Raw genomic sequence first — 24638 nt, 5'->3', positions numbered from 1 at the left:
ATTAATATCTTCTTCCTAGTTCTATTCTTGAGACCCTCTCTTCCTGGGGCAATAGCCTTTCACTGGGTTCTCTTGAATTATAGGTAAGGCAACGGTTTTGTCATGGAGGTCAAGGAAGTCACAGAATCCGTGACTTCCAAAGACCTCTGTGACCTCAGCCCCGGGGACTGGGAGCTCCAGGGTCCCATCACCTCCTGCAGCGGCAGGGAGCTATAACATACACCTCGCTGCCTGAAGCAGCAGACCCCCAAGCTCTCAGCCGCCATTGGCAGTGGAGATACCCCGCAACTCCCAGCCGCCACAGGTGTGGGGGTACCCCGAAGCTCCCTACCAGCCGCGGCAGCCGGGGGATCCCCGGCAGCTTCCCGCTGCTGCTGCGGCGGGGCAGGGGGACCCCTGACAGCTCCCCGCCGCTGCAGGAGGACAGGGGGAGCCCCACAGCTCCCCTGCTGCCGCAAGGGGGCAGAGAGACTTCCGCAGTGCTCCTCTGCTGCCATGGGGGGGACAAGGGACCCCCACAGTGCTCCCCTGCTGTTATGTGTAGCAGGGGGAACCCCAGTGCTCCCTGCCACTGGGATGGGGGCAGGGGGACCATGCAGCTCCCTCTGCCACTGGTGGCAGGGGGACCCTGGAACTCTGAGTCCACACCAGTGGTAGAGGCCCCAGAGCTCTCCGCCACCTCACAGCTGCCCGGTCCCTTCCCATTTTATCATGGATATTTTTAATAAAAGTCAGGACAGGACAGGGCTTTTTTTCTTTATATTTCTTTATTGCCCGTGACCTATCTGTGACTTTTACTAAAAATATCCATGATGAAATCTTAGCCTTAATTATAGGCAACTGAATGTCTACTCTTTCTGTAGACGCTATACAGCAGATCACAAACACAACCCTAATAGCTTGGTGTCTCACCCACAACTTCCTCTAGGGTGTCCCTTTCCACACAATCAGTGTTCTAGGATAGCAGTTCTCAAACTGTGGATTGGGACCTCAAAGCGGGTCTCGACCCTGTTTTAATGGGGTTGCCATGGCTGGCTTAGACTTGCTGGGGCCCAGGGCCAAAGCCCAAGCCGAAGTGCTTCAGCCCTGGGCAGTAGGGCTCAGGTTACAGGCCCCCTGCCTGGGGCTGAAGCCCTTGGGCTTTGGCTTTGGCCCCCTGCCTGCGGAGATGGGGCTTTGGCTTTACCCCCATCCATGACCTGGGCTGGCGGGGCTTGGGTGGGCTCAGGCTTTGGTTCCCCTTCCTGGGGTCCTGTAGTAATTTTTGTTGTCAGAAGGGGGTTGCTATGCAATGAAGTTTGAGAACCCCTGTTCTAGGATCTCCATCTAACAGATGACCAAAACAGCATCCTTTTGTTACTTCAGCATCCCTTGACTGCCCTTCTGTCACAGTTTGACTCGCTTCACTCCAACAGCCTTGTTTCAGCACTGCTTCTTCCTCCTTGTCTAGCCAATCTCTATCAATGGGAAAAGAGAAGAAGTGCTGTCACTGAAAGGAAATGCTGACAAGACTGTTCACAATCAAAACCAAACTTCACAATAACCAGTAGACTAGTACATTTATCTGGAAATGGGAGGCAAATCAACATTTACTTTTGTAATCCTTTTTCTTCACATCAGAAAACCATCCTCTAAAAGAGAGGCTCCGGCACCTTGGTCCCTGGGGCACTTGCTGGTGGTCTGCAAACAACTAGCTGGTCATATGATACTGGTTCCTTCTTTTTTCCAGCTGCTAAGTCACATTAAAGAAGCTAAAAATACATTACATTATTTCCTAATATCACTGTTCCATGTAAGCAATTGCTGCAGTTGCAACAAGGATGTTGTGTAATTGTGAAGTTAGGTATTCTGTGAATGGGAGGGGATTTGGTCAAGAAGACAATATTGATATTCAAATGTGATCCATACGGAAGAAGGTTGAGAATTCCCTGCCCTAAAGCACAGACCTTGTCCCACAGAATCAAGGAGTAGAAACTTGCAATGAGACTCCACTCTGATCATGATGAGTGTCTATACAGCTGCTGATGTCCTAATAGTTGCATTATTAACTCATTTACATTCCACTAGTTCCTGCCTCGTCACCCGGTTAAGGCAAAGGAGGCCTTGATGTTGCCTGGTATCCTTAAAAATATATATGTTGCAAATAACACACATCGCAAATGCTTAACTTTAAGTATATACATAACGCCATTGATTTAAGCAGGTGCTTAAGCTTTTGCTGATGGAGGCCTAAATATCTCTCTGAACTACAACACTTGTTCTTCAGCTCTCAAAAAACAGGTGTCTGTCACTTGACCTAAAGAAGTCCATTGACTGATAGCAGTAGCAGCCTCTATCCTTTTTTCAAGCCAGTCATTAGAGGGCAACATAATTCCATATGTATACATAGACACGCACCAAACCAGTACATTACAACATGACAGGGCTCAACATCGTAAAACTGGATGCTTCATATAATTCGATTTCCTGAAATTGATACCTGTAGTTTTGTCTCTTTGTTTTAGTCAACTATTCATTTTAAAAGCACCTGCTATTTTGAATGATGATGTAGCTTGTGTTATTGAACATATCAGTGGGACGTACTGCACCTGGAAAATGCAGGATGTTTTTCTTTTGAAAAAGGAATACATGGGCTTTTGTGAAAGCTGTTTTGTAATCTGTTTTCGACATCTTGTGTTTCCTGCAGACATCCGGTTTTGCTTTGGCATTGGGTAGCATAGTTCATGGTTTGTCAGTCTGTGGACATGGGAAAGCAGAAGACTTGAGTAACAGACTGCTTCCTGCCTGGATGAAAATTGTGCTTGCAGAGGTAGAAGAGCTGTCTGTCTGTCCTTTTAAAAAAAATAAATTACTAATGAGTTTATTTCATTAAGGAAAAGAAAATAGTTAAGAATAGTTTGAATTATTTGAGCAGGCAATTAGATTCACATTTAGAAGCAAGACTCTCTCTGCAGTCTCTTTAAAGAAAAAGCAATATTTTCTTCTTTGCATGCTTGCTCATGTCCATTCCACGGTAGGTGTGCGCGCACTGTGTGCAAGGTCACTGGAGATTTTTCCCACAGTGGTATCCATCGGGCCAGCTGTAGTGCCCTATGGTTTTGTGTGCTTATGCCCCAATATAAGTAGCCTGCTGGCTCCACACCCTTTCAGATCCTTCTTACCGCCCGTGACGGTCACTGGAACAGCTCCTCCTGACAAACTCTTACTCAATGCTCTTAGTTTAGTCCTTTTTTCTTGTTTCTCTATCCCAGTTCTTTATTTTCTCAGTTTGGACTGCTGTAGATTAGTTGTATATGCTTAGATGGTGCTTCTCACCCTGTTAGTGGAGTTTCGTCCAGTGCTGGGGCATGCCTCAGTCCCCAGGTTCACAGCCCTGTGCCTCCTGCAGCCAACCCATGCCTGTGAGTGACCCGCTCCAGTTGTCTGAAGTGCATGGGAGAGACTCATCGGGGACCACTGCCAGATCTGTCGGGACTTCAAGCCCCATACAAAGAAGAACAGGGAGACCAGGTTGAAGTCCCTCCTGATGGAGGCAGCACTTCGTCCCTCATTGGAGCCGAGAAGGTCCCACTCAGCACCCAGTACTTCAGCGTTGGTGCGGTGTGCTCCTCCCACTGAGTGAGTCTCTCGACATCGTTCTCCTTCACCTGTGCCAAAGAAAAAACATAAGATTCAGCTGACCAAGAGGGGACTCTGAAGAGAGCCAAGTATGGGGAGCACAGTGGTGTGTGGTCTGAGTGAGGCCACTCCTCTGCCCCTGCTCTGAGGGTGGGACCGTTGAGTTGGCCTCATATGCAGACTACATTGAGTCCAGTCCCGGACAATCCCTCAGCATCGGAAGGGCAATACAGCACCAGTGGGATCACGGTATTGTCTACTCTGGAAGCATTCATTGTGGCCAGGGACCTGCTGGCACTATCGGTAAGGCTAGGTTTATGTCACAGAGGTCATGGACTTCCAGAGACCTCCCTGACATTCTCTGTTTCAGCCCCAGGGCTGCAGGACTCTGGAGCTGACAGCCAGTGGGGTCCTGGAAGGGTTCTAGTGACAGGCGACAGCAGCGAGAAGAGAAGATGCCTGCAGAGCTCCAGCGACAGGTGACAGACTCCTGAGGGGGCCCGCCTCAATGTTCCAGTGATGGGTGACAGCCTTGTGTGGGGGGAGGGTGATGCCTCGGGTGAGCGGCTCAGGTGTCCCATTTTCTCTTTGGGAAATATGGTCACCCTGCAGCTCCCAGCCGCCATGGGTGAAGAAGGAACCCTACAGCTCCCAGCCACCACAGTGGTGTGGGAAACCATGGAGCCGCAGCAGCAAAAGTCACAGACAGGTCCTGTCTTCCGTGAATTTTTGTTTATTGCCTGTGACCTGTCCATAACTTTTATTAAAAATAACCATGACAAAATCTTAGCCTTAGCTATCGGTACTGCTTTCGCCAGCAGTACAAGAGTCGGTGGTGTCATTGCTGGGGAGCAGAAAGGAGCACATGGCCACTACTAGAGTGACTTACCCCACCAAATGGAAGTGTTTCTCCGTGTGGTCCTCCCAATAAGGCCTCTGACCCGCTGGATTACCTCTCCAGTCTGTGTTGGAGGATCTGCTCCTTCAGTAACAGCAGGGCATAGCCATTTCATCGATTTAAGGTACACCTAGCAGCCATCTCAGCCTTCCACCCTCTGGTAGATGGTAGGTCAGTTTTTTCTCACAAAATGTCCATTTGCTTCTTCAAGGGCTTAGAGAGACTATACCCACAAATTCGTGAACCCATTCCCCCGTGGGACCTAAACCTGGTCCCTGTCAAGACTTTCAGGCCCTCCTTTTGAGCCGCTGACATTGTGCCCCTTGTCATATCTCTCCTGGAAGGTTGCGACCTGGTCGTCGGTGCATACTTTTTCATTCTATTACGCCATCACCCAGCAGGCTAGAGATGATGCTGGGTTTGGAAGAGCAGTGTTGCAATTTGCATGTCCATGAACTCTTAGCCTACCTCCTAAGCTATCACTTGGGAGGAACCTAACGTGGAATGGACATGAGCAAGCATTGAAAGAAGAAAAAATGGTTACTAACTTTTCTGTAACTGTTCTTCAAGATATGTTGCTCATGTCCATTTCACGACCCACCCTCCTGCCCCTCTGTCGGAGTTAGCTGGCAAGAAGTAACTCAGGAGCCAGCTGAGTTCCTTATACAGATGTACCAGAGGGCACTAGAGCCAGCCCAATGGATACCACTGAGGGAAAAATCTCCAGCAACTGTGCACGCAGCGTTCGCATCCTAATGTGGTATGGACATGAGCAACACATCTCGAAGAACAATAGTTACAGAAAGGTTATTAACCGTTGTTTTTTTTATAAGCAACAAGGCAACGTAAGACAGCTCTCTACCAAAAATATTCCAGATAGTCTGTGAGAGCTCAACTGCATTCTTTACTCACCATGAGTAGTATTTTAGTCCATGAGTAGTCACACTAACATTGAGATCACTTATGAAGTACGGTTGTACTTAACAAAAATTAGACTGGCAAAATGGAATTGTGTTTTGCTGTTTACCGTAAGTGCATATTTCATTAAGTAATAAATGGCTCTAGCTCTACTTTAATCAGCCCGTAATTGCCATCTGTATGCCCAGTGAATACAGAAACCTCACTGTGATGCTTAGATTGCATTTAGTGTAGTAGGTGGAGCTGAACAATTCTAGGCCTACTGAAGGCAACATTAATCACTGTCATTATAATTGAATAAAGAATTGAGTGAAATGTATTCATTTATTTTGCTTACAATTCCATAGTAATGATTTATCCCATTGTTCCAAAAATTACATATGAAATATAATTTTTAAAGGAGATCCTAAATGAATCCTCCAAGATGGGATTTGAATGTAAATATTAATAACACAAAATGTTGACAGTCTGTATAAAGACTAGATCATCTCAGCATGTTCTTATGGGTGATGCATTTCAAAGGTGTTTGACTGGAACATACTGTAGTGGGAGGTGCTATGTTAATGAGAAATATACTATTATTTGAGTTGGGAAAAGGAGCAAGTCCCAGAAATGCTATTTATTTCACAGCCTTGGTAACATAGTTGGGTCTCACACTCAGAGGCCAGCATATGAGTTTGTTGGGGGAGAGGTATGTCTATATAGTTCAGAATTAAAAAGAAAGCCTTTTCTTGGAGGAAAATGCCTTTGCTGTTCAGTGTTATGCCGCCTTCCACCCCTTTGTCATATGTTGATTTTGCTTGGATTTATAGGGGTCTCCCACAATGCAGCGTCTGGCTGCTGTCAATGGGCTGGTCGCGTTGGTGGGTTCTGAAGCATCCATGATACAGGTAAAAAGATATAAGCACATGATACCTGTGTTTCCTTTAGAAACAAAGTTAAAGATTCAGGCTGGAAAACCAAATGGGATCACATCTCTATGAGCACCTCTAACACCAGAATGGATTTTTGGGGGGGAAGGTGGTGGTTAATACATTGAATAATTAAATAACTAGGCTTATTTAATAGCAAAACATTCAGTTTGCTGCAGAGTTTTGAATTAATTGTACAAAAATGTATTTCCTCTGTCAGAATAATATCTTTGAAAAGAAAATTTGGTCCTTAGGTTGTTTTCAACAGTATTTGTTGTGTATGAGAGCTAAACCGGTTCCTCCACCACCAACTATGCATTTCATTGTTTTGCTTTTCCTTCAGATGTTCACATCCTTTTGTTTGTTTTTTTCCTGGCAGCTGAAATCTGAGGCTATCCAGTCATCCCAGTTTCAAAATAAACTTAATGAAATCATCAGAACCCTGACTCAGGTGAGAGGATCATGTCTGTCTCCAATAATGTGTGATGTGCACTGTACTACAGTACCTTGTGTGGAGGATCCAGATTTAATTAAAAAAAAAAAAAAGTACCATCTTTTTGTGTCCAGCTTGCTGTTGCAGCACAGAATGAAGAGACTATCATTAATGAGACTAGCCTACAAATTCATGTCCAATAATTGCCTTTACAGATAGTCAGTTTTTCTGGGGTGATTGGTCTTCAGACAAATGCAGCTTGGCTTTTAGGACACCTTCATCAATCCAGTTTGTCCTCAACCCAGAACAGAACGTCCGGTAAGATGCTTTCATTTGTTGTTGTTTAAGAATACGTGACAGGCTTTAGGGGGAAGCTCTTATGCTAGAACACTGCACCCATGTAAAAACATGAAAAGACAATCTTTGGCTCTAAAAGCTCACAATCCAAGGCACCGAACCTGCAAGTTGTAACATGCAATCAGATCTTTGTATCCGTGCAGAGCCCCATTAAAGTCAGTGGTGTTGAGTGCAAGGGTCTATTCACATGTCTCTGCTTGCAGAATCAGAGTCTAAGAGCTTAAAAGCTAAGCTGTTCCAGTCCAATCTGTATTCTCTAGTTTTAAATTTACAACATAGAATAATTCATAATTGTTTTAAAATTAGATTTGTGCAGGAGGACCTTGATCTATGTTTTGTAACTGAAATATTTATACTGTGCTCTGAGAGCTAATTGGATTTCCAGATTTGCTGACTTCTTATTTCAGCATCTTTTTCCCTTAAATATTTTAAACATTTAAAAACCAACCAATACGAAGAAAGGAAAATAAATGAGATTAATTTTTCATAACTGTAATCCTACAGGTGAGCTATTCTCTGATTAGCTAAAAGGCACAACTAATCTGTTGTTTTAAGCAGTCCAGCATGCTATTCAAAAAGGCTGAAATTCATCTCTGTGCAGAGGATCATCATGAGGGCTAGACATCACTTATGTCCCACTTAAACCTACAAGAGAGCTTAAGTGGGATTTAAGTGGTACATAGACTCTTTACTGGCCCTCAGTGCAGGTGTGAATTTCACCTAATGGTATGGAGTGACCAACTATAACTTCACCAGTAATCCACCAGGTAAATGATTGCAGGGCAAGATGATTGGTGGGAAATATAATTCAATAGAGGGAACTAAGTATAGGCCGTTAGTTTCAATCTGACTCAAGTTGTGAATGAGTCAGTAGCATCAAGGAGGAACACATGTCAACACCACAAAAACAACTCAATCCTCTTGGCGGCAGTCTTGGCAGAGAGGCCAAGGACTTAGTGGGTATGGAGTGTAACCTGTGCTATTATCCTTAGCAGTCCCTACAGGTTAGGATAGAGGCATATAAACTGAGGTGTGGGGAGAAGTTCACACACCATAATAGCTTTTTAGTGGACAAATGAATGAATCCATTCTTCATTGCTGGCAGTCCAGCACCTTTCATCAACACTAAATTCACATGGAAAGAATGATGGGCTAGGAGGAAGCCAGTAATAACATCTGCATCAGTCTTTTGATCTAATAGAAATAGTCACTATCAGTGTCTAACCGAGGATCAGTTCATAAAGACCTCATTTTGTCTTTGACTGTATAGGGTAGTTGGAAATTATTATTCGTCCTGCCAAGTTGCTGGCTTATTTCATATTTTTTGTCTTCACAGTTCCTCCAGATTTCAGCTACTTGCCTGAAAACAGCTTTATCAGGGCAGCTATCGACTTTGCCATTGAAGGAGGAAAGAAAGGTGAGATTGAGCAAATTCCATAAAGATGTCATGATGTGCTGTTTCTGTAAAATGTGATTTGACCTATGTTTTTACCTGTAATAAACTATAAAAAATCATTAATGAATTATATTAAAAATAGAAATTTCAGTGAAAAATATAAACCATGTTAGAACCTTGTTAAATTTGCGTAGAAAATCAGAGTAGAGATAAGACCCAGGTAGTTTTTACTACAGCATAGCTAGTTGAGGCCAGCTCTCAACTACTTGTGCCTTTACTCCAGTCGGACTTTATATTGAGTTAGCTATCTTGATGTTTAAAAAAACAACCCACACCTTCTTTGCAGTGAAGACAAAGCCTTCGACTTGGGCTTGGGTAGAAGTTAAATGAAGGCTAGAATTTGGGTTGTAGGTGTCTGTTGGATAGAACTTGAGGCACTGGTGGCAGAAAGTTTTGCTCTGTTCCGAAATTCTGGTGCTGATTTTCTGTGTGAATATGGATAAATCATGCAATCTCTCTGCATCAGTTTCCCTGCCTGTAAAATGAAGACAGTAATTACTCACCTCAGAGAAGCGGTATAAGGCTTAATTTATTAATATGTGTAAAGTGCTTTGAGAGTCTTGGATGGGAGTTGCTGTAGAAGTACAAATTATTTTAATTTATTTTTATTCATTTTAATTTCTAAAATTAATTTTAGACTAGCTCCCCTTCAGCAGAGACAGAAGAACACTTCTTTAGCAGACCATTCTTTGTATAATCCATCAACTACATTCCAAAAAGTTTGCAGCATATTCAGCCAATTGCAGGCAATACAAATGGCAGAATATTTTTAGGTACTTTTATAATGTCTTTGTCTTTCATTACAAATTGTTTTTCAGTCCAGTATGTAATACTATAAATTCATGTCTTATATTTTTATATTCCTTGTTTTGTTATTTTACCCAATTTGCTCATCATGAAATTCAGGTGATAATTGGTTGTTCTGTTGCAGGCCCTGAATCCATTCCCCCTCACTTGGTGAAAGTAGCTTTGGCACCTATAGCTTTAGTTGGAGAAAGCTACCAGTATCCACCTGTGAACTGGGCTTCAGTTCTTTCTCCTTTGATGAGACTAAACTTCGGTAAGTTTTAATGATTTTATGAGTCCTTTGGATCATTTTCATGTGACTTGTGTTCAAAAGATCATACTGTCCAGAGTTCTTTAAAGAGTCTAGAGCATTTAACATAGCCTGAAGTATGATTTTTGTGTTTCTGAGCTTATGTTTGCAAACATTCCACTGGGGACATTGGCATTCCAATATTGATACAAATTAGAGAAAAGTCAGAGCGACAAAGTTCAGAACTAGATCTGAAATTCCCCAGAATTTAGAAGTGTCTGGATCAGATTTGGGATTTGGCCCATTTTAGTATAATAGGAGCCTACTGCAACATTGGGACCTGGATTTAAACTTTGTCAGTGTCCATGGTAAGGGAGAAAGGTTCACATCAGAAATGTTGATTTGTTCTAATCTTTACAGCATACCAGTTGTGTGATATACTGTCTCTAACAGAAATGCCAGATGTGTCAGAGGAAAGCATAGCCCTTCCCTCTGCAATACACCTGATTTCTCAGTGTTTTCCCATGACAAGAAGTTTTTTCTCATACCAGATTTAGACCAGCTCCTTATCTGAAGCATGGCTATAAATGTCTAATGAGTGTTTAACTATTTCACTCAAAAATATCTCTGGTGCTGAGTTCTCCATTCCATTGTCATTTGGTTCTGTTGAATTTGGTGCCTCTTGCTTCATGGAATGGTAATTGTTGGCATTACAGATTCCCCTACAGCTGAGCCATGCTTTTGCTCTTGGATTTAGATTGTGATGCTTTGGAGGACTCAGTAATAGGGAGGCTGCTCTTATTTCTTGCTAGAGACTAACAAATGTATTTGGGCATAAGCTTTTGTGGGCTAGAACCCACTTCATCAGGTGTATGAAGTAAAAAATACAGGAGCAGGTATAAATACATGAAAGGATGGGGGTGCTTTACCAAGTGTTAGGTCAGTCTAATGAGATTAACACTTGGTAAAAGCACCCCTATCCTTTCTTGTATTTATACCTGCTCCTGTATTTTTTACTTCATACATCTGATGAAGTGGGTTCTAGCCCACAAAAGCTTATGTCCAAATACATTTGTTAGTCTCTAAGGTGCCACAAGGATTCCTCGTTTTTTTGTTTGTTTGTTTGTTTGTTTTGCTGATACAGACTAACACAGCTATGACTGAAACTTATTTCTTGCTCTTGCCGGTACGCCGTACCGGGGCGTATCGGCTTACTTTCACCTTTGTATATAAGAGAAATTTGCAAGAGCATTTCTCATATTGAATCAAATTGTCCATATTGCTCTCAATATCTGAATGGTGCTTTGAATGTGAAACTTCTTTAAAACACTGAAAAAATTGTGTTACTGTAAACCTCAGAAGTTCCAGAAGAAACAGTGCATCCGTTTAGTTCCTTCATTTTAATTGAATTTAGATGGCATTTGAGACTACTCGGTCTTTGACATGTAAACTCTTCTCATTGTACCTGAGTAGCACTATGGAAGTTGAATATATGCATAAAGAAATGAATAGATACCTCTTTGTATGAGTAGGTGGCTCATGAGCAGAGCTGGGCTACAGAAGCAGAAAGCAGAGCAATTGTATTTTAGCCTGACATACAAACTGGAAATGTGAAACCCTGAAGTAATTTTCAAGAAACATGATCATGAATATTTTTGTGACACATACTGAGTTTAGTCATAATAATAGTTATTCGTGAATATTTGGATGACGGATGGATATTTGTGAATATGGTTATGAATCCTGAAATTTCACACATTCTAACATGAATGATTTATTCATCCATAAACTGATAACAAAAGCAGATTATTCTCCTGTTTTAAAAAGTTCGGTGCTGCATTCGTGGAGCTGAAACAATACTATGTGATTTAGGATAGGCATACCTCACAACTACTGAACAACAAATAGCTTGGGTGAACAGTTTGCAAACAATCTATAGTCTGTAAATTATTAATCCAAACTATTTGGTGACTGCTTACAAATGACAAATAGTTTTGTAGCAATCTGGATTGGGTACCAAACAATATGCTAAAGAAAAAGGCTAAATTTCTAGGTCAAGAGTCTCAAAATCACTAGCATAATGTTAGACTTCTAAATCCATATTTAGACATTTGAAGTGAATAACCTTATTTCAGAAGTAAAACTACTCAACAGCATCCATTGCAGTCAACTTTAGGCTCCCATTTTTGAAAATATTGGCCCAAATAAATAAGATTAATAACAAATGGTTCCACTTTCAAGTATTTTGGAAATGTATATAAAGCAAAGTTGAATTAAGACTAAACTTGATAAATTTATGGAGGGGATGTTATGATGGGACTGCCTACAATGGCATGTGGCCCATCAGCGACTGCTAGTAGCAAAAATTCCCAACTGTTGGAGATGTGACACTAGATGGGGAGGGCTCTGAGTTACTACAGAGAATTCTTTCCCAGGTATCTGCCTGGTGGGTCTTGCCCATATACTCAGGGTCTAATTGATCGCCATATTTGGGATCAGGAAGGAATCCACCCCACCCCACCCCCCTGGTCAGATTGGTTTAAACTAGCATAAAATGGTGAATTCTCTGTAACTTGAAGTATTAAAAGCATGATTTGAAGACTTTAGTAACTCAGCCAGAGCTTAGGGGTCTATTTCAGGAGCAGGTGGGTGAGATTCTCTGTTCTGCCATGTGCAGGAGGTCAGACTAGATTATCATGATGTTCCCTTCTGACCTTACATCTATGAGCCTAACTTTAAATGTCAGTATTAAATTTGAAATCCCTGTCCTTCATGTGCAGCTACAATAGAATGAACTGTTACAAAAGCCATTCCATTGTGCAAAGCAAACTCCTTTCAGATTTTTATGGTTAGTTATCTTTATCAAGGGACAGACAATTTCAGATTTTTGGGGAGCCTGAACGGGACCCACTAATCAGGAATTCAATAACTAACGTAAAAAATCTATTCTTTAGAAAAATCCCCTACACCCAGACCAGAAGAATGTCTGTGCCCATGTTCCAACAGCAATAACAATGATTTACCTGTAGTTCTGCGAAGTCGACATTTACACCGGTGCACAGCATGCTGAATGTAAATGGAGCAGAACAGGCTGAGCTTAGCAAAAAGGAATATCAATCCTTAGTTCCCCTTCAAGGGGTTCTTTAATAGTTGGATTATTCTCTCCATTTAGCAAAGAACATTGATTCTTTTTATTCCCCATGTTCACATTTTAATGCTTTTCTTCTCAATTAAATTTGAGTGAATGCCACATGCTTGGATTCTGGACACATCCAAGGGTAATAAAGAAGTTACATAAATAGAGAGAGAGGTCTGCTCTAAATGTTACCAGTGGTGTCACAAGAAAAACAACGTATTTCTGCTAGAATAAAAACATTTACCTTCATTTTTATTTTTTCTGCATTATGAACTGAGAACAAATTGAAAATTAAAATAATTGCATTGTAGACTGTTCACTTTCTTCCCCTTTAGGTGAAGAGATTCAGCAACTGTGTATTGAACTTGCAGTAACCCAGGCTCAGTCATCTCAGAATGCTGCAATGCTCCTGGGGATGTGGGTCGTACCACCTCTAGTCTACAGTCTTAGCGTATGTATGATATCAGCATTGAGCTCCAGAAGGCTTATGAATCCTCTGGGTCCTCTTTTCTGTGTACAAGTTTCCTTACACAGGACAGCACATGTTAATCCTGCGCACCTACATGCTTACTATTCCAGCCCTGCATTTCATCCAAACACAAAGTGACATTTGTGCAGAATTTTCTAAAAGTTTTGTTATATCAGCAAATGGCTTTTAGTGGCTCTCTGAAATTACTTATACCAGAGACTTGAGACCTTCCATCACCTATCTGTTTACTTATTTATGTCAGTTATTCATCTTGCTTTCCTCCCCTTCTGTTCCTCTAAATTAATCCTTATACAATTAAAAAGGTAATCTGTGTTAGCATCAAAATTGGTGATATCCTCAGATTAAAAGTGGGAATCAAGGTGTGGAAATTCAGTATGGGCTCTACAAGGCCCCCGGCAATGCATGAAATTAGTCCTTTAGAAATCCTGCAAAATTCCACATCAGCCTTAGCTAGGATGAATAATGTAGCTCTGATGGAGCTGTGCTGGTCTACATCAGCTGAGAAGCTGGCCCAGAATCATTAGAAGAAAATTAGAAGAAAAGCCTGCTCGTTTTAGTCTATGATCCTCCAGTTCTCCATGGTTTAGTGAACTGGTAATCCGTTAGAGTTGGTAAAGATGTTAAAAGTTCTGGGATTTGGTTTGGGTGTTTGTCATCAGTAAGGAGAAGACTTGAGTTTGAGCCTCTCATTTCTCAACAGAGTCTGCAGAGTCTGCAGGCCACAAGGGTAGTGCATTCAGCTTCAGGAAGTGGAGAGTTTAGCATCATCCTGAAGATTAAGAAGCCATCTTGAAGAGGTGCTTCTGCACCTCTCTGCCAAAGAATTGTACTGGGTTGTGCATTTTGTGTAGTATGGGCCAAGAGTTCTGCTGGAAGGCCACAGTTGTACTCTGCCTGATAGGACACAATCCTCAGTATGTCAGAGAACCTGAGGAAAACTTAACAGATCACAAGGGATTAAATTACTGCTTCAGCTAGTGTTCCTAGGCACTATGGTAATACAAATAATAAATAATAACAATATTAAAGAAGTGGGAGAAGCATCTATAGTTATTTGGGATGAAAAAAATTCAAAAGTGCCTCAAGTCCCAGTAACTTCGGCACTTTTGAAAATTTTACGCGTTCTCTATAGCTGAGGGACAATGGAGGTTTGAATCTAAAACTAAGAGATGGTGGAGTCTAAATTTTTTTAACATAGAAGAAGAGAGAAACTATTTGAGTCACTGGTAAATCTCTTCTACTTTCTGCTATAAATCATATGGGAAGATTAAGTTCTGTGTACTGTACTCTAGAGCCATTTAAAACTTTCCAATTTTGCCTCTAATATAGTAAGTCTTCACTTAAAGTCATCCCGGTTAATGTTGTTTTGTTGTTATGTTGCTGATCAATTAGGTGAAAGTTTAAAGTTGCGCAATGCTCCCTTATAATGTTGTTTGGCACCCACCTGCTTTGTCCACTGCTTGCAGGAAGAGCAGCCCGTTGCAGCTAGCTGGTGGGGGCTTGGAACCAGGGTGGACTGGCAGCCCCCCCTATCAGCTCCCTGCTCCCCTAAGTTCCCTATGTGGCAGCTGGCCAGCAGGCTATCAATTGCCAGCAATTCAGCTGTCCCTCCCCCCACTGCCATATGCTGCTTCTGCCCTCTGCCTTGGAGCTGCTCCTGGGAGCCTCCTGTTTGCTGTGCTGGGGATGGGGGGAGGGGGACGGGCTAATGTCAGGGTGTCCCCCTACCCCCTGCTCCTGCACCCTACTTACCCCATCTCCATTGGGGGAAAGGGGGGAACGGAGGGAGCTTCCTGGGAGCAGCTGCTGTCTCAACTTGCTGATCTACTTAAAAAGGCAGTGTACTTAGAGTGGGGTCAGCCTACTTGAAGGGGCAATGCGCATCTCTGTCACGCAGGGTGTGTCTCTCTGTCTCTGTCTCCCATGCTGTCTCCACTCCCTACATTCGTGCTGCCTTGTAGAGTGTGAGTCTACCTTAACAACAATGGGTTAACCCTTGAGGGCTCAACCAAAAGCTAGTTCATCATTTAGCAGCAAGGCATTCCCTGGGAAATATCTTAATAGTCTTTTGTCTGGTGAAAAAAATTTCAATGGAACCTAACCCCCTTTATTTACATTAATTCTTATGGGGAAATTGGATTCGCTTAACATCGTTTCGCTTAAAGTTGCATTTTTCAGGAACATAACTACAATGTTAAGCGAGGAGTTACTGTAACTAGTTCACTTTACCTCAATATTAGTAGTATTCCCTATACTTAGTAAAAGGAAGCACCTTAGGAATAGTGAGATAATGGTATTAATTGTCTAAGGTAGGAGGAAAGACTTTGAGCACAACCAGTGTACAGTAATGCACTGTATTTGCCCTTCAGATGAAAACCAGGAAATATCTTTTTACTACTCTGCCCCTATGGATGAAACATGTTGCAGAAGACAAACTACAGACTTTTACTGAAGTGTTTTTAGTACAGCATTTTGAAACAAAGAAGCACCCAAAAAATCCTGAGCTTTGCCAGAGTATCTTACAGGGACTCAGCCAGGCTATGAAACTTCCAAGCCCTGCCCAATACTGCTGGAATCTTCTGTGCCAGGCTGCAGAGAAAATATTTGAGCTTTTGCCAGAAGAGATTCAGGTAAGAGAAGTAAATATTCACATTCTAGTACAGAATTTTAAAGGTTTGGTTTTATAGAGTAGGGAGGGTTTAGGGAGCAAGGCTGGATGGAGGGATAAAAAAGCCACTATAAGATGTTTGCCTGAGTTTTCCGCAGTTGGCAAAAACTTTTTTTTTTTTTCCCATGAAATCTGTACTGAGCCATTGGATTTAAAATTTGATGCAGGAGTTTTGGGTAAATCTAATACTATTCCGGTGAAAATTTCTTCAGATATTCTTTAGAATATGGTAAATTGTAATGGACTGGAGTGGACTTTGCCGCACAAATAATTAGGCAATTTAAAAAAATAAAGAATTTGTAAAATAATTGTTGAAATAGAAGCAGAGAATAATCAGGGAAAAAAACAATTTTAGACAGAAAATTTCTCACAGTGACAAATTCCTTGAGGACAACAAACAGAAAATACACCAAAGGAAAAGCACTTTTCTTTACAAGTTTCCAACTTGTTGTTTTTGTTAAATAGTAAAATTAAATACATTCAAGTCCACCATAAATGAAAAATAAGTGATATATTTTCCAGCTTCATTTTATTTAGAAACTTTTTATTAAATTATCCAAATGAATAAAAAGGCTCCTAGGTTCTTCATTACTTTAATGATATTAAAATACAGTTATCCATGTATAAACACACACATTTTTTTCTTTTTCCAGAGAAGCGACGTGGAGATGTATATTGAGGTAGCAAAATGCCTCTCAGAAATGGCAGATGCAGAGGTTGACCGGATTGCCCAGTTCTCCAAGGTAATCGTGTTTCATTGTAGGCTTCTAGAACTCTCCCCAACACTTGTTTATGTATGGGATGAAGACTCACTATACCGTTTTACACGTCACTTAGAATATTTTAACATCTCTCAAATACTGATTAATGTATCCTCACATCAACCCTGTGTGGTAATGTCATTATCCTCAATTTACAAATGGGAAACTGAGGTAATGGGAAAAATTCCTGTTGACTTCAATGGGCTTTGAATCAGGCCCTAAATGACTTCCCCAAATTCAGACAAGTCTGTAGCAGGGTCAGTAACAGACACTAGGTCTCCTGAATCCCAGTCTAGTATTTTAACCACAAGACCACCTCCCTCTATACATTAGCCATCTGATTCTTTAAACAGACTAAATACAATATCGTAATCAACTGCGTCTGAGTTCATGAATCCTGGATACTGTTGCAAAATTGAAAAATTGTATTGCAATATTTTGATTTCACACTTGCCAGTATTATAGATTTATCACACTGTATTTCAGATGCGTTCAAAATATTTTATGGTGGACAGGGTGGCTGAGAAGGATAATGAAATATAAAGCTTTCCAACTCCAGGTCACTCGCTCAAATAGAGTTGAGATTGATAATGATCAAAAGTTATGATCTGGTGATGAAGTGACCTCAGTGGAATGAGTTGGTGATCTCAGATCAAGCCCCCTTATATGCAAGTGTCCATATCACATAACCACCATGGGACCCTTGCTGGCAGACTCTGTTGAGAGCAGTCCAAGAATTTAAACAGGCCTTTGAAACTGAACTATCCTTTCACTATGGGGTTAGTCCCTTGGGGTCAGGATGAAGTCACATTGGAAAAGCAGTGTGAGAAAATCTGCATTGCTGCAGCCCATGTTGTTCCTGTCTTGTGCAAATAAGACTTAAACCAGGGTTGTCACATTGACCCCTTCCATAAGTACTAATCATTGTTTACAAGCGTAAGCATGGTCTGATTGTACCGACTTACGTGCATTTCATGTGCTATTATATAGCCCCACGTGATATGTATTATATACTGTATCTTGTCCAATCCATTTATCCTCTCCCCCCTCCCCCCCCAAAAAAAGAGAGAAATCAGCTGGCTTAATGATTGAAGGATTCCTCCCATCTCTATACAGAGAAATGTAGTATCTTCTACTGTTGTCACCCAGGAAGAATGTTTTATTTTAATCAAGTTTTTGTTGCTTTTGCAGAACAATATAGAAAAGACCACTTTCATCAAAGTGTATTTAGTTTCTCAAGGCCGACTGTCTTTGTTGAGCTTGAATGATGTGATTGGTATTGCGGTAAGATGCCAGCAGAAAGAAACTATTGCATGGATGTTGTTTCATAGTTTCTACCATGCCCGAATTGTAAGCCATGAAAACACAGGTAAGGCCACACTGAAGGAAGAAGTGAAAAAGCTTAATGAATCTGCACGCATTATTTTAAATAAAAGTTTTGGTCCAATCAAGTCTTTCTAGGTGTGTTATGTATTATTTCTGAAGTATTATAAATGGATGTGAGGATTTGTAGATTAAAAATACAAAGTCACTGCTCTCCAAAATTTAAAGTCTAACTTATAGAAATACAAATAGATAGGAATTTAAATGGAAAGGACTTCAGACGTCATTTGTGTTTGAAGGATTTGCAAAAGTGCTGTATTTGATTGAAATAAGGGGGGTTAACTAGTATGTAAGAAGTGAGATGCATGAAAGAAAATATAAAACTAAGAGTAGCAGGAGATGATAAAAGGAGCAACTGAGAGGCAAGCTAGAAAGGAAGGGAGTACACACCCCCAATACTCATGCTGGATAAAGAAGGCAGGGCTGTGTTTTGAGTTAGCCAGGTCTGATTGATTGATGAAAAGTGTGTGATTGGTCTTGGTAGCTCTTACAAAAACTCCGTGAGGCAGTTACAAGGAAGGAATGTTATAGTTATATTGAAGAGTTACATGGTGGTATGCTTTTGGGTACTGGGAGACTCCTTAAAGCACTGAGACTAGTTGATTAGAGATATAACTACTGTATTAATTTTATTGATCAAATCTGCACTGGAAAAGGTTTTACACACCACTTCTTATAATCCCCAGATTCTTTCCCAGCATGCACTGGACTCAACGCAAAGCCTAGATTTATTTGATTGGGGGGTGACCTCTTCTGTGTTAGTGTTGGAATGTCATGATCAGGAATCTATATGGGATGTCCACAGAGCAGATCAGTGATATCTGCAGGATGGAATTATTATGAAAGATTATTTTTTCATTATCTTTTTCAATGTATTGTTTTTAGTTTGCTAGCTTTAGGGATTGTTACAGCCATATTGTCTGTGTTATAATGTGAGTTTCAGCCGTTATTATTAATGTGCCTATATGCCTTTTGGCATAGGCACACAAAAATTAAATGTTATGATTGTTGCTATTATTCCTCCCCTGGCTTGCTGTTTGATTGCTATGGGGTTTCCTGGTACTTGCTTTTTAAAGAAAAAGGAGTATTTACTATCATTTACGTAAGACAATATTCTTGTTCTTACAGGAGTATTGAAAAGAATGGACTGGCTGTTAGAATTGATGGGCTATATCAGAAATGTTGCTTACAAGTCAATACCTATACAAAATCTGGATCTTAAAGAGGTACATACTGTGAAAATATGTAGCTTTCAGAAAAAAATGGTTTCTGGTGTAATTTATGTCCTTTCCAAGGAACAAGTATTTACATCTCCTTTTATCTCCATGAGGAAAATCACTGATTGTCCTCAAAAGGTTTTTAAAATGTACATATATTTAAAGTCTCTTAAATAAGTAAGTCTAGCACCTAACCTGTGAGAACAATGACACAGTATGAAAGGAAACTATATCATGTAGAACTCTATACACTTGGAACTGTTCAAAGGAAAAGCTCCTTTATAGTATGTTAATTTATCTGTGCATTCATTGTCCCAGTAGGTCAGAGTACTGCAGCAGCATTTTTTTTTTTTTTACAAGGGTTGGACAGTTCAGGGCTACCAATATTATTTGTAGTTATGCTTGCTAAGATACTTAAATCTCATGCTTTGGGGCATCACCTGATTGCTGCAGACATCAGAAAGGAGCCTCCTCCCTTGCTATATTAGCCATGTGCAGTATGGAGGTGAGCATGTGACTAATCATCCTAGAGCACCAGCTGTTGGCTGCTGCACAGAACAGGATGCCAGACTTGTTGAAATGCCTGTCCATAAGCATTATTTTCCAGTGTAGATAAAAAAATGAATAAGTGCATTGCTAAAGAAGTCTGGTTCAGAATTGTTTCCATTTGCTTCCCTTGCTTTAAGGATTGTAGTTTTAAAATACTGTTGTACTACTTTAAAGTACAAAACCCAGACCATTAAACTGCCTTTAGTCTTTCTCTTTTAAAGTTTGAGTATTCAGTTGCCTAGGATTTATCCTGGAGAATAAGATGTCATAACCTTTTTTTCTTCTTTATTATTTAACTAATGAACCAAACTTGTCTGTTTCCTGTTTAGGCTGTAGACTTCCTGTTGTGGATATTTGCAGCTTCTGTGGTTGCCTGGGCTGACCATGCTGCTCCACTACTGCTTGGCCTCAGTGCCAGCTGGTCGTCATGGAAACACAAAGAAGTATTGCCAGAATTGTCTGCAGATGATTTTGGCAAGCATCCAATTGAAAAGCTCTCTGTGCAGGAGACTCTTACTCTCCTTCCAAACAGTGTGCAGCTTTTGCTGGCTAAAGAGCCTTGGAAAGAACAAACACAAAAGGTAAAGCTGCACATAATTTACTTTCTAAAGGCCTGATCATGCAAGATGCTAAGCACTTTCTGAGGGTGACAGATCACCCTCAGTTCTCAGTGAAGTCAGCTCGGGTCTTAGTGAGGCAGCTGTTTCCTCTATATCTACTGCATCTGACTTGAGCTCTCATTTTTCTTTATCGCAGTCAGATATGATTTACTTAAAAACATGCCCTTAAATAAAGTAAGATGCAAGTTGATAAAGAACACTTAAGGGTTGGGTGTTTAACATTAAGTAGGTTTACTTGGGGGGAGGGGTGTGTGCATGTGTGTACTTGCTCCTGCATATGGCTAGTTCGGCATGTAAACACTTAAGGGCAGATCTTCTACCAGTGGACGATCTCTCCCTCCCCCCACCCCCGCTTTATTGTGCACATCATTTACTTGCAAGCCTAAGTTAGGTAAGCATAAAAGTGTGTGTGTGTGTGTGTGTGTGCGCGCGCCTAATTTGGCAAATCTGGCTTGAGTTTCCTGTAATGAATATAAATGGTGTCCTCTGTACATCGACATTTAATTATTTTAAACAAACATGTATGCATTGAGGACTGGATCTTGCCTTCTTTGCACGTGCAAAACTCCCACTGAAGTGAGAGTTCGGAGGGTGTGAAGAATGCAGAACTAGGCCATTAATGTGCAAATTTGTAATTAGGTTTTAATAAAGCATTTGAGTCTGTGCCTTTTAAAAATAAACCATCCAGATATATCTGAAATATTGTATTCTCGTCTAGGCAACATACGTTACCAGAAAAACAGCAGCAATTGGAGAAAAGTCAGAAAAAAGTGATTAAAAATGATCTGGGTGCTGAGGGCATTGACTTCGGGAAGTCTGGCTAAGGGTATGTCTGCAAAAAAAAACAAGCAAAAAACCCACATAAGTCTCAGAGCCAGGTTCAACTGACTCTAGATTGTGGGGCTAGCGCTAGGGGGCTAAAAATAGCAATGTAGATGTTCTTGCACAGGCTGGAGCCTGGTCTCTGAGACCCATTCCCTTTGCCAGGTTTCAGAGACCAGGCACTGGCCCAAGTGAGAACATCTTGGGTTTTTTTAGCCCTGTAGCGTGAGCTTGAGCCTCATGAGGCTGAGTCAGTTGATCCAGGCTCTGAAATTCACTATTGTGGTCTCTTTTTGCAATGTAATCAGACCCTTACAGACTGATAAAGGAGGATGAGTGCAGATATTTAAAGGGTGTAAACGTCAAATATGGAGATGAATTATTTACTGTGCTTGCTATGCTACAAAGTAGTGTAACTGGGGATAATGGGATGAAGGGAAATGTCCCCAGAAGGCAAAATTCAGACTGTCAGGCAAGGTCTTGTGACAGTATGTTGTAGTAGGATATATTAAGCTGTGGAATATTCTTCCAAGGGAAATGGTGGAAACTGCATTGCTTGGAATATTTAAAACTAGACTGGACCAAATATTTGAACATTTACTAAGTGACCAATTCTGCATTGACGGAGAGAGGCACTGAGTGACATAATATGTTTTTTCCACCTCTTATTACTATGATTCTCAGCTTCTCTCAATCCACTCCAATTCTGCAGTGTTTTATTTATTATTTTGCATGTCCACTGTTTTAGTTGGTGTTTTGCATGAGCAAAGTTCAGAACTTTATTAACTGTTTTCTTTAGCAATTTTGTATATTTCCAAAACAGTGTCAGCATGCCTTGCAAACAAAATATCAAGTCAGCCAAATGGCTCACTTAAAACACTGCTCCTTTTTTGCCCTAATGTCTGTCCCATTCCACCCATGGCTGATGATTAAAAACTTAAGTAGCAAGTGTGCAAACAAATAGCCTTTGAAAAATAATTATAAATTCTAACATCCAACAGTAACTTTTGCCCTTTGACATGAAAGTAGGTTTTAAGCTGCAGTCTAGTTCTAAATCTGTTTTACACCCGTAACAATTTCTAATAGCTTAACAATGATTTTTGAAAAACATATAAACATAGTGACTCATTTTCTATTTGATTTTTTTTCTCTGCCCAATCATGAGTTACTACTTTATAGATTTAATAGTAAGACACTGAATATTATATGTCCATGTTAGGAATGAACAGCAATATTCACCAGCAACCAAATAAATGATGTCTTGGGAATTCACTGATCAAAGATGAGTATCATAATAGAAATAGGCAATAGTGAGGGCTTCCCTCATTTTCATACTGCAAAAAGAAATAACTTTGATCATCACTCAGATAATTCCTCTACTGTTGTGTTAAATGAAATACTAATGGACTGTTATAATGCAGTGATGGGCAACACTAACTTGGGTGAATTTGCCATTCAGTCCAAATATACTGTAGCTAAACTTGAGTAGGGTGCATGTCTTAAGCCAGTTTGGTCAGAGAGAATTTGTGGTGGTCTGATACGGACATTCTTTTAATTTACAACTGCTATTCATTTTAATCTTAGTTTATTGACTGGCTGTTTAATATAATGGAGAGCACTAAAGAAGTGCTATCTGAATCCTCCAGAGACATGTTGAAAGGTAATGTATTTCTGATATTGTTTATTCCTATATTTCCTTCAGCACAGGACAACAGCATTAGTCTGTTAAAGAAGAAAAATGTGTGTAGGTTAACAACATATGTTGATGACAGAACTACATATTGGCTTTAAGATAACCTCCACAAGCAAATAAACATTCTTCTCTCTTTAAATCCTTTTTTAGATTGTTTGATCCCTCTTTTTATCTCTCTCACTCACCATGCAACGGAAAATCCAGATAGAATAAAGTGTTACTCTCAGTTTTAGCATAAAATAGCGTCAAACACCAAAAGCTTTGTTAATGTCCAGTTAAGGTTACTGGCATATATCAATGGCTTGAGTACATGTTATTTTTAAGGAAAGTTAGAGTTATAAAAAAAATATATTTTAAAAAACTTCAAGTGTTAGTGCAAGCTTTGTTCTGCATTTCCTAGTGTGTCATTGTTCTGGGAAGACCAGTAATCCAATCAGTTAATGTGGCCTTTAATCTTTGATAGCTAATTCAAAATTATTTAATCCTGTGTAACCTGACTAATCCTAAAGAGTGTAAAACTGCTTCAAGACTAACCATTTTCCTAAAGTTTTTTCAGTGTGCACCCAGGGATGCTTTTGCAGGGACAGGGAAGTGTTTGTAGTGGTCCCAAACAGGTTGGGTCCCATGGGAGGAGCAAATTGTGATATGACCAACCTTCCCTTGCTAGAAATGACACACTTCCTTAGCTAATCTCTTTCACAGTGTCCTGCCATTCATATGGAAGAAACAGGGGGCTTGGGGAGTAATATTGAAGAGCAGGGAATGAGGAGAAGGAGATGGGATGTTATTTTGTATTGTGGTTGTGCCTGGAGACCCTGGCTCAAATACCATCCCCCTTGTACTAGCTTCTGCAGAACCCCGAAAACAACCAATGAAAATAATATAGAAATAATTGTGATACAGGTGATTCTTGTCTTTTACTATACAGTTTGTACATAATCATGTGACTTGTCCTTGTTTTCTTAGCTACACTTCTGGCTTTGAGGTTTCTACCAGAGTTCAAGAAGAAAGCAGTATGGACTAAGGCTTACGGTTGGTAGCCACAAGATAGCATCATCATCATATCTGATAAAGAGACGGCCCCTAATACTGAGAGAAAAATGCATAGCAGAAATGTTCAATCATCAATAAGTGTCATTCCAAAGAAATTTTATACTATGAAGTATTATGGGATTTTCTTCCCAGGGATTCAGAGAATAGAAACGTCATTTGGTTTGACTGGTCAGTAGGCCAGCTCCTATCCTGAGCTGTCTTGCCCCGGTATGAGGACAAGCTTTGGGCTACGTTTTGAATGTGAGTTAGAAATTTAAATTTTAGAGGTATTTAAATACGGTAGTGAAAGCTGCAGAAAGCCTTCTTTCTGTAATAAGTGGAACCTTTATATGAATAGGTGAAAAAATTAAAAACAAATCTTGCAAAATTGTTTGACATGGTGTATTTATTAAAAGGCACAATATTTCTTTATTCTGGCTTTTTAATTAGCTTTCATTTCAACTGACAACATTTCTGTTAACATGATTCCTCCATATTATAACATTCATCATCCAACGTTGTTGTTGTTATACCATGCACAACACTATTTTTGTGATAGTAGCATAGTTACCAACCTTGTAACAATTTTACCAGGGACACTTATCCAGGTAAGTGTGGGATCTGGGTGTTGCTAGGTACA

General features: G+C 40.5%; 1 protein-coding gene across 1 annotated transcript in view; it reads left to right on the top strand.

Annotated features, from left to right (window-relative positions):
• Positions 1–24386, top strand: part of FOCAD (focadhesin) — a 194394-nt gene extending 170008 nt beyond the window's left edge. Inside the window, exons 31-44 of the mRNA XM_034774465.1 lie at positions 2687–2809; positions 6247–6324; positions 6725–6796; positions 6994–7096; positions 8472–8552; positions 9523–9651; positions 13099–13214; positions 15623–15883; positions 16575–16664; positions 17874–18051; positions 19194–19291; positions 20161–20412; positions 22858–22933; positions 23933–24386. Of these exons, the coding sequence (XP_034630356.1) occupies positions 2687–2809; positions 6247–6324; positions 6725–6796; positions 6994–7096; positions 8472–8552; positions 9523–9651; positions 13099–13214; positions 15623–15883; positions 16575–16664; positions 17874–18051; positions 19194–19291; positions 20161–20412; positions 22858–22933; positions 23933–24006 (1731 nt within the window). The 3' untranslated portion in view covers positions 24007–24386. The remainder of the gene's footprint in view (positions 1–2686; positions 2810–6246; positions 6325–6724; positions 6797–6993; positions 7097–8471; positions 8553–9522; positions 9652–13098; positions 13215–15622; positions 15884–16574; positions 16665–17873; positions 18052–19193; positions 19292–20160; positions 20413–22857; positions 22934–23932) is intronic.
• Positions 24387–24638: the final 252 nt, after the last annotated feature.

This window comes from Trachemys scripta, chromosome 6 (genome assembly GCF_013100865.1).
Source record: "Trachemys scripta elegans isolate TJP31775 chromosome 6, CAS_Tse_1.0, whole genome shotgun sequence".
In the NCBI taxonomy this organism is placed as follows: Eukaryota; Metazoa; Chordata; order Testudines; family Emydidae; genus Trachemys; species Trachemys scripta.
Note: the sequence above shows the minus strand (reverse complement) of the source record. Positions and strands in the feature narration are given on the sequence as shown.